This window comes from Tenrec ecaudatus, chromosome 11 (genome assembly GCF_050624435.1).
Source record: "Tenrec ecaudatus isolate mTenEca1 chromosome 11, mTenEca1.hap1, whole genome shotgun sequence".
NCBI classification, from domain to species: Eukaryota; Metazoa; Chordata; class Mammalia; order Afrosoricida; family Tenrecidae; genus Tenrec; species Tenrec ecaudatus.
This window is the reverse complement of record NC_134540.1, coordinates 19602501-19620282: the sequence shown is the minus strand read 5'-3', so window position 1 is coordinate 19620282 and position 17782 is coordinate 19602501. Positions and strand designations below refer to the sequence as shown.

At 47.2% G+C, this 17782-nt stretch overlaps 1 protein-coding gene across 5 annotated transcripts in view; it reads left to right on the top strand.

Moving 5' to 3' along the window:
• LMO7 (LIM domain 7) overlaps positions 1-17782 on the top strand; it is a 254442-nt gene that overhangs the window by 118252 nt on the left and 118408 nt on the right. For all 5 annotated transcript variants that reach the window (XM_075562969.1, XM_075562970.1, XM_075562966.1 and 2 more), the window contains one exon: positions 16033-16139. In XM_075562969.1, coding sequence (XP_075419084.1) covers positions 16033-16139 — 107 coding nt within the window. The remainder of the gene's footprint in view (positions 1-16032; positions 16140-17782) is intronic.

Sequence of the window (17782 nt, the reverse complement as noted above, 5' to 3'; positions counted from 1 at the left end):
ACTATTTAGATGCCCAAGGGCATTTGATTTCCAGAGTTGACGTTTGACCACAGGCCTGAAGGACATGAAGGGAAGTGTGAACCCTGTGAGAAGGGAATGGAAGCTGAAGGTCAATTGACACCAAGATGGGATCAAGCTTGACCAGCAAGGAGGATTTCGAGTTTAACTGCTTGGGGAGGTGAGGTAGTCACGTATGGTTCTCTAAGTCCCTGTGCATTTTGGCAAGGAGATGGTACTCGTATTTTATTGTGATGAGACCCCACTGGGGGCCTTTGGGAACAATTGGATTTGGGTCAAAGATCCCTGGCTGCTCTGTGCATTTGAATCCAATTGCTTTTGCCTAAATCCCAATTCACTGGTCCCCGGTGAGTCAGAGCAGAACTGTGCTCCAAAGAGCTTTCCAAACTCATCATCAGGAAATTCATCAGAAATTCATCATCAGGACTTTCTTCCGTGGGACCTCTGGGTAGATCTGAACCACTGACCTTTCAGTTTGCAGTTGAGCACACACTGCGTACGTCGCCTCAGGATCGACTTCTTTAATCAAAGCCTGTTGTTCTTGAGTGGATTCTAACTTGTCCATCAGAGTAAAACTGCCCCATCTGGCTTACAAGGTTGTCATCTTGATGGGAGACATCTTTCTCCCATTGACCCATTACCAGACTTTTGACCTTCCACTTGAAGGTCTGGCACCCCCAACAGCCCCCTTTTGAAAGCTAAAGTAGTGGGGTAAAAATGATCAGGTTTAAGGATTTACAGTGTCCAGATCCATTGCAAACTCTCAGGAACGAGTCCTTTTGCTCGCCTCCTTTCTTTAAAACAAAACAAAATCCACCCCCCCCCAAATAATTAGTTTGAAGTGTAGATGAAGCAAGAAAAGGGGTACTTAATGTACTGGATATGAAAAGCTACCATTGAAAATTATCTGGAACCTCCGTTTCCAAAAGGAGTTTATCCAAGGATATTGAAGTTTGTCTTTTAGTCCAGAGTGGCTTTATAGTGTCCAGATATTTTTTAAAAACATGCATTTTATGGCCTTGACAACACATGAAACTGACATGAAGACTCAGTTTTCAGCGCAGATTCTTATCTGGCCAATTAATTTCTGTTCTCAATTGGACCAGTTTTGTGGCTTATTCTCCCTGCAGGCCATCTTCCTGTGAACCATGATGGCACTGTCCCCAGGCATTTTAGTGAGTCCGGCGGTGTCTGATCTCAGCAAGCCCAAAGAGTCTCATAGACCTGCCAGTCAAAGGAACCTGTGGCCTGAAGCAGAAGTTCTGTTAGAGTCCCTCCGTGTACTGATAACCACTCTATGTGAGAAGCTGTATTGGTACCGCACCACCTTTCTCAATGAATCCCCATAATAACCCTGTCTGTTATCCTCCTTGCACCAGAAGAGCATGATGGTGCCACCCTCCCCCTACCCCCGTGATGTCCAGCTGTTCATTAACCCCCTCTGGAGCATGGGATGGCCTTATAGATGCCTCATTTATGAAGTGGGGATAGAGCACAGTCAAACCCAAATCTGGGCTGTCAATTCTGACTGACAGGGCCCCCACAGGGAGAATAGACCTACCCCACAGGGTTGGTTTCCAAGGCTGGAACAGATTATTATGGAAGCAGACTGCTACCTCTCTGTCCTAGGAAACAGTCGGTGTGTCAGGGGAAGCTAGCCCCTAACACATCATTATGGGTCTGGTAGGCACAATTATACAGCTACAATAAGTAAAGATCATAGTAAAGTTATAGAGACCATGAGAGATAGAAGAGAAATATTGAGATAAATGGAGTCAGACACAATTAGGCACAATTATACAGCTACAATAAGTAAAGATCATAGTAAAGTTATAGACAACATGAGAGAAGAGAAATATTGAGATAAATGGAGTCAGACACAATTCATGGTAGCATGCTCACCTCACCACTGCTTGGTGATCCATGTGGAGAGAGAGAGATAGAGAGATATCTTTAATGCTAGCCCAGGCTTTTATCTTCTCTGGGGACATGCAAGCCCCCTAATCACAGGTGAGGACATATGTCACAGGAAGGGGTTGTGCTATAGGTAATACAGTAATGAGAGGGGGTGGTCTAGGGAAATACTTGCAGTAGGAAGAGGAGCAATTGGGGGTATACATGTGATAAGATTGGGCGGATCCTAGATGTAGGATGGCAGCCTAACCTTGGTCATCCTTGGACGGGTTTGACCTCTGGTGTCTCCCACAAGGAAATAGACAACTACTATCCTTATCAGAAGGGAGTGGGTCCTACTTGTGGGATAAACAGTGGTGTCTGCTTGCTCTAGATGGCTGATAGCTCTTAGGGAGAATGACCCCTGATCTACTCCTGATGACCTCCAAGTGTATAGTCATTTGCAAGCAGCTAAGTTTGTCATATATTTGGGGGAGACGGCTTGGGAGAAATCCTCCTGTTTCCCACACCGGTGGGTTCAAGCGGCCACTCCTTTGTTTCACAGCCACTTGCTTAATCACATCACGGCCACGTTCCTCTGACCCAACACAGAGAAGCCTGTTTTGAGGAGACATGGTCGGAAGTGGAAGACTGAATAATGGTTCTCCAAAACGTCTGCATCCCAATCCCTGACATTTTTGAGTATGCCAGTTAGCACCACAAAAGGCAATTAAGGTTGCCGATAGAAATCAAGTGGCTAATTAGTTGTTGAGTTGGGGAGGAGGCTTTGGAGGGACAGGAAAGATTTGTGCTCGGCAGCTCCATGGCAAACACAGGTCTGGGCTTTGAACCCCTTGTGTCAAGACGTGGCAATCTGCTGCCATCAGAATACAGCTCACAGGGTGGCCACGAGCCAGTGTTGACTCATTGGCATTGGGTTGAGTGGGAGAGTATAGCGTGGGTTATTTGGGGGGATCTTTATGCTTTGAACGGGGAGGTAGAAGTCAGTGTGGAAAAGACTCCGCATGCTGGCTGCGAAGATGGAGAAATGGAGTCCATCACAACCAACGACTGACATTTGTGGGGTGTGGAAAAGGAAGGGGACGGATTCTCTGCTAGAGTGGCCAAAAGGAACCCAGTCCTGCCGACCCCTTGATTTGACCGCCCCATTCAGAATAGCTGACCTCTCCACTGCTCTGATGATCCACTTGTAAGCCACTAAGTTTGTGGCAACTGGTTACAGGAGCTCTAGGAAGCCATTACAGTGGTTAAGAGTGTGGACGTCAGCGTAGAACTGCTGGGTTGAATCTCAGCTCTTCATCACATTCTGTGACCTTAGGCCAAGTCACCGAGAACAAGCTCAGTGTCTTCATGTGCAAAATGGAACAATCATGGCACCCTCACCCGGGTTTTGGTGAGAGCTGAAGGGCCCAGGACACTGCCCGGCATATCCTACCATGCCCAGGAATGCTAACCTTGGAGAAGGAGAGTAAGTGGGGGTGACAGAAGACCTGGATGATGCCACATAAGAGAAAAGGAAAGTTGGGGAAACCAAGGCAATTAGAAAAGATCATGTAGCAACATTAGATTACATTCCTTTACACAATCATTTGTTCTCCTCTGGAACCTGGGTAGTTAGAGGAGAGACCTTCTCAAGCATTTTTCTTGGTATTTTTTGGTGAGAAGTCATTGAGGAAATGGATAAGGGATTGATTGATTGAGGAACTCAAACTATAGTATGCCATCAATCAATGGAGAGACTTGACCTAACACCCTCCAGTCCCAGTCTCAGGAACTTCCTATTGTCTCATCATTTTTTTGTAACCTTAGGTTGGTTCTAGAATTTTTTGGATGTGTATTTAATTTGATGAATAATATACACTGTGCTCGTCTACGGTCCAGTTGGAAAAAGCTGCTTATTGTTTCTGAGTAGTTAGTCACTGTCATCTGAGCGGGACTAAGCGATGCAAGAGCTCGCCTTTCACCAGCCCCTGCAGTCGCCAGTCCCTTGATTTCTGCCGTTTTATCTCGCCAGCTGGGCTCTGCATGAGTCGGTCTGGCTGCTGCTGCTGCTGCTGCTCTGCCCAGCAGAGCTGGAGAAAAATCAAATCACCAAGCTGCTGGCATCCCGACAGTGTACCGTTCCCTGGGGCCTCAGCATCTCTTGGCAGTTCCTTTACGCATTCCTAGTTGGTGCCTATTCCTGTCCTCACATGTGACAAACCTTCCCTGCTCTCCCGTCTCTCTCACTCTCCTCGTTTCACTCTCGGGAGTGGCAGAGGCTTTGCAGAGAAGGGCTCGAGCTGCGATGATTCTCACAAAGAGCTGTTGAAGCTGGGTCTCTGGAGACGGCTTGCCTGTACCTCTAATCGAGAAACGTAGGTGTGATAGTTCCAAGATTAGATTGACTAATAGCTAAATCAGAAGGACGGGGGCATTGGCGGCATGGTGAAGCATTGGCTACTAACTGCAAGGTCAACGGTTGGAAACCACCAGTCCCTGCTCAGGAGAAAGACAAGCCTTTCTATTTCCATCAGGAGAGATTTTAAACTCCTTATTCTTTACAGTTTGGACTTTTTTTTTTTTTTTTTTTGCTGTTTGTTTTTCTGTATATGACATCCAGGAGCTGTAAATCCATAGAGACAGTAACTGGATTAATAGCCTCTTGGGGGGTATGACAGGGGAGGTTGGGGGAAATGGGGAGCTAATTACAATGAGTACAAGATCGAAGAAATGTTCTAAAGCTGATTGTGGGGATAATTGTCGGACTATTCTTGATGTGATCGAACTTTTGCATTGTATGTTATGCGAATTATATGCCAATAAAACTGTTGGGGGGGGGGGTTAGTCTCAGAAACCCACAAAGGTACCTGCCCTATAGGGTCACTGTAAGTCATCGGCATTGACCCAATGGCATTGAGTTTCCTTTGGTTTTGGAAGTTATAACATAGAGCCTGAATTCTCCAAATAAATTAATAATAATGAAAAGCACAATGTCATCGGGTGAAACTGAGTTGTGACTTGTCTGCGTTCTCAATGGAAAACTGAAAACTAACTGCAAATGTTAATGGATTTGTCACCCTTGCTGCTGCAGAGTTGCTTTGAAGTGAATTGACGTGATTTCCCTGCCTTGATCCTGAGGATGGACTTCAGAGTCTTGTGGAGGTGGCCATAAAAGCCAGCTCGGTCGTCCCTGGGTAGCTTGTGTGCACATGACTTTTGACCATCTTGACTGAAAGCATTTTTCTATTTCTTGTTGGTTCTCTCAAATCTGTCACGGTCATTGGGCCAAGCTTGACGCCTAAGGATCCTGTTCAAGCTCAACTCTCTGCCATCGAGTCAACGACAGCTCACAGTGACCCTTGTGTAGAACTGCCATTGTGGGTTTCTGAGACTGTAACTCTTTACCGGAATATAAAGCTCCATTCTTCTGAGGACTGGCTGATGGTTTTGAACTGCTGACCATGTGGTTAGTAGTCCAATTCATAACTCACTATGTCAACAGGGCTCCCAGAAAACTTACTTATACACAAAAACTCTAGTTCCCTGGGGGAGCAAGATTCTTTTAAAAATGGAGATATTGGAGGCCTGATACCCTGTACTCTGGCGAGCTCCCCAGTGACCCCGACACTCCTCATGTACTGACTGCCCAAGAAGTGTCACGAGAAAAGGACCGAGGTTCTCCTCCTGCCTGTGTGCATCCGCCTCACTGGGTGAGTGAGTCTGGTGATGCTGACCTGGCAGACTGGGGATTGATGGGGGCAAACCCTACTCCTGAGGTCCTGGTGGAGTTCATTTGCCTGCCTCAACAACGATGACAAACCATTGGTTGCTGGCACATAGCTGCTACGTGATTTGACACTGTTGGTTGTAAAAGCGGTGGAGGCAGGGGCATTGTGGAGAGAAAAGGGATTGAGGTGGACTCTCTTGGCTGTAGGGTACATTCATCTGCACCCTCATGTGCTCAGAGGGTTGAGTTCTTTTTAAATGGGAAGATCTTGCTTAGCTTAGGCCCAGACCCTTTCTGAGAATACTCAAAAACAGAATTCTCCACTGCCATCATGTCGATGCCGACTCATAGGGACCCTGTAGGAGAGAGTAGAGCGGCTCCTGTGCCATCCTGAGCCTGTAACTCTGTACAGGAGTAGAAAGCCTCCTCTCTCTCCCCTGGAGTGGCTGGTGGCTGTGAACTGCTGACCTTGTGGATAGTTGCCCAACTCATAGGGGCATGAAAAATTCATGGGAAAATGCCATTATCTTTCACTTCATGCCTCCATGAAATCTCTGCCAGCCCCTGGTCGTTGGCTGCGGACAATCACGTGCAGATGACACCCTCTGTGGTTTGGGGTGCCCTCTGTGTATCCCCAAAGACCTCAAGCCTGTACAACACTACTTACTTTCCAGATCAGTTAAACTGTTGAGCTTCTTCAGACTTGAAAAGTAAGTTTCTTTAGTGAATAGCTCCTTTTAATTCAGTACTGCTACCTTTGGCCCCAGGAAGGTTTCGCTGAAGTGAACTGGCTGGTTCTGATGAGTAGACTGTTCCATATTTGTTGTTACGTTCAGATTCTCTCAGAGAAAGGAAGTCGCCACACTTAAATTTACATCACTGCAGGTTTTTGTTTTCTTAACTAGTCCTCCCAGTGAGAATATAAGTCATTTGGGAGGGGCGGGAGCCCAGGGTGGTGTGGCTCAGGCTTAAAGGAGCATGTAGGCGTTCCCAACAGAGCAGTGCACCGTGAAGAGAGAACCCCGGAGCCTTAATACCTTCTGTGCAAAGCTGTCGACTCTCCGACTCAATCCCAAACCACGGCCTTGGAGCTGACTCATAACAGCCCTCGAACCAGTGGTGAGAGGGCGAAACCGGGAGGGTGTGGGGAAGAAAGGGGGAGCTGATCACAAGGATCTACATACAACCCGCTCCTTGGGGACAACAGAAAAGTGGGTAAAGGGAGATGTCGGACAGTGTAAGATATGACAAAATAATAATTTATAAATTATCCAGGGATCTTGGAGGAGGAAGGAGCTGGGAGGGAGGGGGAAAATGAACTGATTACAAGGGCTCAAGTAGAAAGCAAATGTTTTGCGGTTGATGTGGGCACCAAATGTAAAAAGGTGCTTGACGTGACGGATGGATGTATGGATTGTGATAAGAGTTGTAGGAGCCCCTAATAAAATGATTAAAAAACAAGACAACCCTACAGTTTCCAAGCCAGTAAATCTTTATAGGAGCAGGCAGCCTTATTGCACATGTGTGTGTCTGTTTGTGTGTGTATAGAGGGAAAGAGGAAGGGAGAGAGAGACGCAGACAGACAGACATAGATACACAGACTACTTTCAGGCACCCAGGTGGCTCTCCCAGGTGTGTCGTGTGACACACTGCTGCTCACTGCAAGGCTGGAAGTAGAAACTCCGAGCTGCTCCATGGTCGAAAGACCAGGCTGCTGCTCTCGTCAAGATTTATAATCATGGACTTGGAAGCGTCCCAGGGCTGGTGATGGGGGATGTGGGGGCGTGGAGCAAGCATAAACTAGAGGGTTACACAAGTGTTAGGTGAGAACACAGAACAAACAACAAACCAAACCCAAACACACTGCCATTGACATGTGGGTTTCTGAGACTGCCTCTTTACAGGAGCACAAAGCCTCATCTTTCTTCAGAGCCTCTGCGGGTTTCGAACTGCTAACCTGGGGGTTAGCAGCCCAACTTGGGTGATGGCGAAAGTAATATATGTAGGAGGGAGTTGGGGCTGGGGAGGGAGATGAAAACATTTAGAGGTTTGTTAAGTTAAAATGAATTGGTTGAATTTTTTCTTAAAAGATGATTGAATCTGTAACACCCCCCCCTCCCCCCACACACACACCCCAACTCAGAATCAAAGGCCCAGGAGGGAGCCAGGAGGGGCTACCATGTCAGTGAACCTTGTGCAGGTTTGCTGTGAGTCGGATTTAGCTTGATGCCGTGGACTATGAGTCAGAAGTGACTGTGCGTTGGACTTGACCGATGACTCTCCCACTCTCTAAACAAAACTCTTAAAAGGCCACACTCACCTATTAAAACACCTTAGAGAAAGCATCTCGTAGCAGTGAGGGAGGGGAAGCAGCAAAATAATAAACCCGGAGAGGCCTTCATTGCTTGACCAAGCTTGCTGCGAAGAATCATTCTGACACCCAAGAAAAGCTCCCCAGCACCCTGCCCGAGGAAGAAGGACTGAAGGAAGGGCTCTGGGAGGGGAGGTCTCACCAAAGACCTTGCTTGCCCTTGGGGCTCTGGTTAGACTATTCAGGCTCGCTCCGACCCACCCTCAAGATTCTTACTGACTTGGTCCCACTCAGCCCTCTGGAGTGGGTGCTCACGGGGCACCCCCTTTGAGGGCCTCATTCCTGGGATTCTCCTCCTGCCTTCCCCCAGCTCTTTGTGGCATCTCACCCTCCTTTGTCCTTGACATTCCTGCTTCCCTCCATCCATCCTTGTCATGCCACCGGCTTCTTTTGACCTTGGAGGTATTCTCTGAATCCCTCCTGCCACCACCTTTGTTAACGAGCTCTCTTGTTAACCGCTGTCTTAAACATTGCTGTGTGGCATGAGTCCCTCTTCCACGTTGCTCTATGACCCTCTTAATGACCCCCTTCTGCCCCTTCGTCAGCTGCTCCTTCAGAGCTCAGGCTGCGACCCCTCCAGCCCCTCACACCCTACAGGGTGGTTCGGGGCTGGAAGTGACTCTCAGGCAAAGGGTTTTCAGCTCCCTCCTTAAGCTAGCCCACCTGCAGCTCTCTTGGGCACTGTGATACCTGGATGGGATGGTGTGGAGGGAGATTCTGGCTGTGTGCTGGCTGTGAGAGGGAGGGAACTCTGGGAGCCCTGGCATAGTAGGGGTGTGTGTGTGTGTGTGTGTGTGTAGGGTTGTAACCACAAAGGGAGCAGCTTGAGCCCAGAAGTCACGCTCATAGAGAAAGATGAGACTTTCTGCTCCTGGAAAGACCCAGCTTCAGCCCCACAGGGCGGTTGTCCTCCTAGCAGTGTGTTTCTCTTGTCTTAGCGTGGAGCGCTAGCATAGTTTGGATGGGGGTTAGGGGGCAAAATATGGACGGTGGTTATTCTTACCACGTGGCATTTACACGCTCATGTCGCCCTTCCTGTATCAACCTCTGTAGCCAGTAGGTTATTTGAGTCGCGGACGGAGCACGACTTCAGAAACTGCAGCATAAAATTCATCGGCACTTCGTCCTCCTCGTCCCGGCTGACCTTGCTCACGTTGGGAGAAGCCAGCTGCTCTAGCATGGTGGCAGCCAGGCAGTCCCATGGAAAGGTTCATATGTGGAAGAGCGGAGGTCTCCTGCCATCCCCCCATGGGAGAGCCCTCTTGGAGAGAGGGAGAGATGCTCAGTGGGATATGCATGTGTATAGTTTCAAGTTGCTAAGCTGTGGAGTAATTTGTTGTGTAACAATACTAACTATTGTACATGGTGCAGTGACTAATACCTGCCTCACTTGTGAACAGATTCTGCCGTTCCTGGTTCATGAATCTCTAACCCACCCTCTCATCTGGGAGTTCTGGTTGTGTAGTGAGTTATGCATTGGGCTTCGGACCAACAGGTCAACAGCTTGAAACTGCCAGTAGCTCCACGGGAAAATGATGAGGCTCGCCACTCCCGTAAAGAGTTACAGTCGCAGCAACTATGGAGGCAGCTCTGTACTGTCCTTCAAGGTCACAATGAGCTGTAACGGACTCAGTGGCAGCGAGGTTTTCAGTGCGGCCCTCTCTGGTCATGGCTGCCATGTAATGGAGTCACACCTAAGGGCGAGAAGGGATCAGAGAACTTATGAACATAATCAAACCTTCTTGTTGATTTCTGTTTCTGTGGTGGTGCTCGTAATTCAGGAGCAGCCCTGGTGGTGTAGTGGGTTGCTTGTTGGATTACTGACCACAAGGTCTACAGTTCAAACCCACCACCCATTCTGTAGGAGAAAGCCAAGGCTTTCTGCTCCTGTAAAGATACCCAGACTCCGAAACCCAGAGCAGCAAATCTGCTCTGTCCTGTAGGGTCACTGTGAGTCAGAATTGACCTGGCAGCAGTGGCTTTGGTGATGCAATGGTTAAAGCTCAGCCACCCACTGTAAGGTCGTTAGAGGCAACCCGGCAGCTGCTCTGCGGGAGAAAAGTGTGGCATCCGCTTCAGTGAAGGTGGCGGCGGCGGCGGTTTTTAGGGGCCGTCAAATTGCTTCTGACTTACGGTCGAGTGAGACCCAGCTCTGTGTGGTCCGAGCTCATGGTGGCCTCCATCTTGACAAAGGTTTTCTTTTCTGCTGACCCCGACTTTCCCTGGGGAGCCGTGGCGGTGTGGTGGTTAAGCGTCAGGCTGCAGTCGCATGGACGGCAGGTCATGGGATGAAAGATTGGACTGTCTACTCCCATCGACAGTTACAGTCTCAGACACCGTCAGCGGGTAACTGTGAGTCAACATCACCTTGGTGGCAGGAGTCTATTTCACCAAGCACCCTGTCCTTTTGCCAGAGTGGTTCTTCCCATAGAGGTGTCCGAACTACGCCAGGCAAAGATTTGCCATTCTTGCTTCTAAGGAGCTTTCTGGATGTACTTCTCCCAGGGCAGTTTTGTTTGCTCTTTCAGCACCATAATTTAGAGGCATTGGTTCTTCTTTGGCCCTCCTTACCCCTTGTTCAGCGTTCACAGGCAGATGGGCTGGGAAACTCTCCAGGGCAGTTCGACTCTGCCCACGTGAGGCCAGTGTGCGTTGAAATCCCCTCCGTCATTGGGGATTGGGTTTCCAGTGCTTAATTCAGAGGCACAGAGAGACTATCAACTAAAGGAAGTAGTAGAGATCTTCAAAGATCCTCTCTATTTTGGGTTTGAGACTCTGATGTTTGGTTCTTCAAGGTGTGGGAATGCTTAGAGCAGAATCTGTCATACGGTGGTTTATGGTTGTTAGGCTGTTGGGTGCTTAGAGGGCTGGGCTTCCCTTCTGCTGGGAAAGAAGGATGCAGGTGCTTCCAAAAGTTGGTGGATTTTCTGCATTCTTGTTTTGTGTTTGTTCATATTAGGGTTTATCTCCGAGGTGTTATGTTATTGGGGATCACCCTCCAGAAGTTGTGCTATGTTTTCCTGTGTTTCACTTTATGAAACCCAGGATTGATGAACCTATAGGGGCAGCAAGTAGAATAAGGTTTTGGTAGGGGTGGGGTTGGTGGTACAGTGGAAGGGGTGGGTAAAAGGGAGACGATATCAAGGAGTTCAGGAAGAAAACGAATGTTTGGAAATGGATTGTGATAGCAATTGCACAATACCGCTTGATATGATTGAAGTATGGAATGGTATATGTATTAACTTCCAATTAATAATACACTTCAAAAATGATAAAAAGATTGGGGAAAGTAGAATGAATAGATAATAGAATGCCCCCTCCTTGTACTTTTAAATTTTTATTTATTTATTTAAAAAATAATTTTATACGGGCTTCATACAATTTCACAGTCCATACATACATCTATTGTGTCAAGCATATTGTACATTTGTTGCCCTCATTATTCTCAAAGCATTTGGTTTCTATTTGAACCCTTGGTAACAGCTCATTTTCCCCTCCCCCCCAGTCACATCAAGCAGTATTGTATAATTGTTACCAAAATCAGTTTCAAAACTTTTTTTGCTTCTTGAATTCCTTGATACCAGCTCCCCTTTATCCCTTCCCTTGGACCCTTTATTTATTTTTTCTACAGTAGTTTTTTTGGGGGTGCGGCATATCTTACACATCCAGTGTATCCATTCACATGTGATTCTGTGTTTTACCCCGAGTGGGGTTATGCAGTGAATCCATTCACATGTGATTCTGTGTTTTACCCCGAGTGGGGTTATGCAGTCATATCAGTGCTATTCTCTCACTCTATTGACCCTCCTCTTCCTCTCTTCCTGTGACATCAGGGAATCATTACCTCTGCTACTGTTTCTGAAGGGTTATCTATCTTGGCCCTTATATACCGAATTATCTTAACTATTACAAATGAACATACATAAGTCTAACATGGTTAATGAGGTAAAAGAAATAAAACCATAATAATAATGGGAGGAAATATGAAAGAACCAGAGGGTAGTTAGGTTGTTCATCCAGTACCTGGATTTTTTATCCCTTCTTGTGGCCCTTCTGAGAGGGATTGCCCAATTATCTTACAGGTGGGTTTGGGGCCCAACTACTCATTTTCCATACGAAGAAAAGGGGGACAGAAAGGCTTACGCCTTGTTCCAAGATCACCCAACTGGTTAGGTAAAGAGCTAACCAGGAGTCTTGGCCACCAGACCAAGTAGAGTAGATTTGTTTCAGGTTATCCTTTATTTTTGTTTATATTTGATGGTTTCGAGTGAAAATGATTATGTGGAATGAGGATGAGTCCTTTTTAATATGTTGAGCTGGGTGTGGCTTTGTAATGTTACAACAGACATGAACATTTTATATCTTGCCCTGAGGCAACTCTCTGCCTGGGTCCTTTGAAATATTAAAAGAAAAAAGTCATTACTATTGGGTTAAAGCCCAGTTAGCAAGACTTGGACTGCGATTCTGATCTTAGGTCTTGTGTGGCTTTGTGTATAAAGACTCTCTGTTTTGAACCAAAAGGACCTCAACTACATACATGGTATCATGCTTTTTTGGTTAATATAAAGGTTTTCTTTAAAATTCGAGTTTAATCATATTTATTGTGTCCAAATAAAACAAATTCACTGATACTATCGATCCTGACTCATAGCGACCCTATAGGGCAGAGTTTTGGAGCTGTAATTCTTTAAAAAAAATCATTTTATTAGGGGCTCATTTTATTAGGGGCTCAACTCTTTTTACAATCGTACATACATCATTTGTGTCCGGCACATTTGTACATATGCTGCCATTATCAGTCTCAAAACACCCACTCTCTACCTGAGCCCCTGGCATCAGCTCCTCATTTTCTCCTCCCCTCCCCCTCCCCCAGAACCCTTGATAATTTATAAATAATTATTATTTTATCATATCTTGCACCATCCGACATCTTCCTCACCCAGTTCTCCACTGTCTGTCCTCCAGGGAGGAGGTTACATGTAGACCTTGTCTTCTGTTTCCTGTTTCTCCCTCCCCCTCCCTCCACCTCCCTCCACCTTCACCACTGTTCCTGAGGGGCTCATCTGTCCTGTACTCCCCGTATTTCCAGTTCCTATCCATGCCAGTGTACATCTCCCGGTCCAGCCGGTTATGTAAGGTAGAATTGGGATCATGATAGTGGGGGGCAGGAAGCATTCAAGAACCAGAGGAAATTGTATGTTTCATTGTTGCTACATACACTACACTCTGACTGGTTCATCACCTCCCCACAGCCCTTCTGCAAGGGGATGTCCAATTTCCCCCAGATGGGCCCTGGGTCCCCACTCTGCACTCCCTTCATTCACAATACTATGATTTTTGTGTGTGTGTATGTGTTTGATGCCTGATCCCTGATCCCTTCGATGCCTGTTATCTCAAAGGCTAGTGTGCATTTTCCATGTGGGCTTTGTTTTTTCTCAGTTAGATGGCTCCTTGTTTATCTTCCAGCCTATGGGACCCCAGATTCTATATATTTTGACAACTGGGCACCATCAGCTTTCTTCACCGCACTTGCCCTTGCACCCACTTTGTCTTCAGTGTTCGGGTCAGGGTAGGCTAGTGTGCTTCTTCCTTGTGGGCTTTGTTGTTTCTTAGCTAGATGGCCACCTGGTTGTCTTCAAGCCTTTAAGACCCCTGATGCTATATCATTTGATAGCCGGGCTGGAGGCTGTAATTCTTTACGGAAGTAGAAAGCCTCTTCTCCTGGAGAATTTGCAGATAGGAACCTAATGGTAACCCACCTAAGCCATAATAGTATCTTTTTTCTTAAACTTTGTTTCCAATTAAGAGTAGCCACTTAGACTATAAGTGATTTATTTTTAAATACTTAAAGGTTCCAAGATGGGTGTGGCTTTCACAGTTCTTATCAATTTGTACATATTTGTCAATCAGATGAGTGCTATTATGTTTTCATCAAATATGTGAGGAATTATCTTGGCTGTTTATTAATAGCTTTATTTTCATTTAAACTTTGGCTTAAAAATATGTAGGCGATTCAGAATGGCCCCTAATTGATGGGAAGACTATTAATGGTTTCTTTTTATCTTTTGAAAAGAAGAATCCATCTTATAAGACACAGGCCACTACAGCAGCTAATCCTCTCTGTTCTTGGCCCTTTCTCCAAAGACTAGTTTTAAAATCGTTCCCTTGAAAAATTTGCTGTTTACAGAAAGTACAGCATTTAGAAATTATGCGAATGGAACAGGAAAATGATCGCTTCCTTCTTCTCCTGAAATGTTGTCACTGAAATCTGTCCCTTTCTCCCCCCAGCCCCCACAAATTCAGACCTATACCCCTCACACTGCTCTTCCACTTTTGACCTGAGTTCCTTTCGCCTCTGTCCTGTTCTAACGTAGCGTGCAGCACGGATTTCAGCTGGCAGTCAGGGAGAGCGTCGCACTGATACAAGCCTCAGATTCGGGGCTCTTCCGTGTGTGTCCGAGATGTGCATTAGGAGGTTTCCCATAGTTTGCTTTTCAGTAGTAGATTGCCGGGCCTTTCTTCTGAGGCACGCTGGGGTGGAGACTTGAACCTCCAAGCTTTCTTACCGTCGGTAGCTGAGAACATGAACCCCGGGACCACTTTTACCCAGCATTCCCTCCAGTAATTGCCCATGTTTTGTCTTTGTTTTCATGCCCTGTAAGTAGGTAGTGTCCCTGGCAACCAGAGTGGCGTTTCTGTTGCCACTCGCGTGGCCACCTCCCTCCTGCCCCTCACTGGCCAGGAATCAGTGCCTTTGAATGGCAATGCCTTCATCTTCTTTCCTTCCTGCCTTTCTCGGATCCCTCCCTCCCCTCTTTGCTCGGCCCACCCTGACTTTCTTCCCATGGGGACAAGCCTCTGGAGCTTGGGGAAAACAGTAATTGCCTGTTTCTTAAGTGGCAGGTTGTCTTTGGTCGGTCAGAGGCAGAGCCAGCTGGGAGGGCAGGGTGGGGGTGAGGTTTCAAGGAGCTCACACCACACAAGTGGTGGTGCCAGCGCCTAAGTGGACAGACGTGCGCCGGCATGCCCGCAGGCCATTCGCTGGCCTGACTCGGGGGGAGAGAGAGGGAGCCCGCGTGGAGCCACTGGGAGTCCAGAGGCACAGCAGCACACACCTTATTTTATGGGCCTAAGTTGTCAAGGCAGAAGGCTGCACTAACTGGGCAAAGCAAATGAGTTCTCTCCACCCCAGCTGCCCATGACCAGGCAGGTGGTACGGCAGCCCGTTGGTGTGGCGGGGCCACAGCTGACAGGCGTGGAGAGCGCTGATTTGTGAATGGAAGGTTTGGGTGTTGATATGAGATGATTAGGGCAGGGTTAGGGGTGCGGGGAGAGGTTTTCCTTTTGGGGGGCAGTTCTCCAGGCAGGTGCAGGGATACCCCACCCAAACTAGACTCATTAGCCAATGAGAGCTGGCCTCCCCTGGCTCCTTACAGTGTGGTTTCCCTGTCTGTTAAGAGCAGGCTCAGCAACCAAACCCAGATTCCAGGTGTGGTATTCCACCGCCGCGCTTTTAATTTCTGTAATCATAGAAACAGAATGTCCCTCCCCCTATTTCCTCCCTGCCAACAGTTTCTGGGTGGGTGCGTGTCAGTAGCTGGAGTTATTTTTGAAGAGGAGAGGTGAGGCTTGCCGTGCAAAGCTGGGAAGAGGGCGGTTGTTTGCAGAGCTGAGCTGACATCAAAGTGGAGGCGACCGCTCAGTGGCTAGGCACTGGTCCTGTAACAGGTAATGTTTAACGAGCCAGCCCAAGAGCGCCAGAGACGGCGTGTGTCCGGGCATACGACAGCACTCGCGTCTGTCCCCTGGAGTGGCTCAATCTGAATGGCAGCGCCATGGAATTAAAAACAGTTTTTCTTCTTTTTTTTTAGATATATGTGCATGTCATTCTGGCTGCCTTTTTTCTTTTTCCTTTGCTGCGTGTAATTGGACTTTGAAGCCTGGAATTCTATCATAAAGATCGGTAACCTCTGATAGTGAGCTGCTGGGCTAAGCAATCACTTTCTGCCTCTTTCCACAGGATAATATCAACGTTTTTTTGAGAGCCTGTGAACAGATCGGCTTGAAAGAAGCCCAGCTTTTCCATCCTGGGGACCTACAGGATCTGTCCAACCGGGTCACCCTCAAGTAAGTTTCACCTGGAGGTTCAATAGTCTGTGGACTCTGGGCTGGAGGGTGGCTGGCCGGGATAAGAATGCTGAGAGTTGGTGATTCCTGAAGAATATCACGCCCCCCCCCCACCCCACCCCACTGTCTCTTCGAATTCAAAAATAGCCTTTAAAATTTTTAAGCACACAGACTTCCACTGTGAAGCTGCCTGTCATGTGAACGCACCGTGGGTGGTGGTCGTTGATATCTTTAGTCCAACTGAAAGGGAAGTTTGTATTTTAATTCTTAGGTAACCTGGTGGTGTTTGGTAACGAATGGTGCGGAGGCGCCGGGTGCTTATAAAGCGAGTTGAGATCTCCAATCGCTTATGGAGTTAGATGGGGAATGCTTAAAAAAAAAAAAAACATTGGTCATATATTTGGAATGAAGACATAATTAATTGCTAATATAAAAATCTGAGTAGGGATAGCGGTGAAAGAGATGGTCTTGAGAATTGCAAGGCTGCCGTGCCTGGAACCAACAAGGAATGCCAGTGACCTTGCGTCCCTTCTGACGATTTTCTTAAAGAGCTCCACCGGTTTCGCAGTGTTTTAATAATTCGAAGGAGAAAGTGAAAGTGCGGGTGAACGTGGGGGTTTTCATGGAAACATGGTGTCTGGGTACGAGGAATGGCTTCAGGAAATCGGGGTTTTGGCTCTTGTGCTGGGTTCCTCCCCCTATAAATCTAATTTGCTCGGAGGGAATCAGGAATGATACACTCATGTTACGTGATGAGTGTGACAGAAAAGTGATTTAATTTGGCAAGGCTGCTTCCTTATCATTATCCTTATCATTATGGTTCTGAACCCTACTGTGCCTCACTCCCCCCGCCCCCCCCCCCCCAAGTATTTTTCCAGGAGAGAACATAAACCTAGTCTTAAGAATGAGAAGTAAAGGGAAAAAAATTGGAAAATCAGCTTACAGCCATTTGCTGGTGTACTTTAGGTGGTTCCCATGTCTGCGTCACAGCTTGGTAGTTACTGAACGTTGACTGTGATCTTACAAGTGCCTTTTTTCTTTTGGCGGGAGGCAGGCAAAGTGAATGGCGATCTATAAAAATGTATTTGAGAAGACGCGTGGACTTCTAATACTAAAACCTAAACACGCAAAGTAGAATGTTGATTATTTTAAGTTTACCTCTGCATATTTTATCAGCAAACCCGCTGTTGAACTTGTGTGCTTCTCGTCATGTTGAGCAGACTTTTATCAACTCCACAGCGATGGAGAAGTGGGGCCGACTCAGCCCGTGTACCCGAGGGACTGACAAGCCCCCGTGTGCACTTGCTCTTCCCAATCACAAGTAAACGGTGTCCTTTTCCAGTACACAAGGCCAGGCCTAACAATGCCCAGCAGATATGAATGTTTGCACAGACTGATTTCTTCCAGGCAGAATATTCTTTCCTAAGACCTAGCTGATGGGCAAAGATGTGTTTGACATTGGTAGCCTACCCTCTTATTACATTGCTAGCACATCCCAAGAGTTACAGCTCTTTTCTCTCAACAAGTCACAGCCACCTGTGAGTCCCCATTGCCCGGGTTTGTGTGTGTGGACATGTCCGTCAGCGAGTGCCAAGCTTGTGCGGTGTGCGCGCGCTGGAAGGACGCTGCTTCTACAGTGTTCA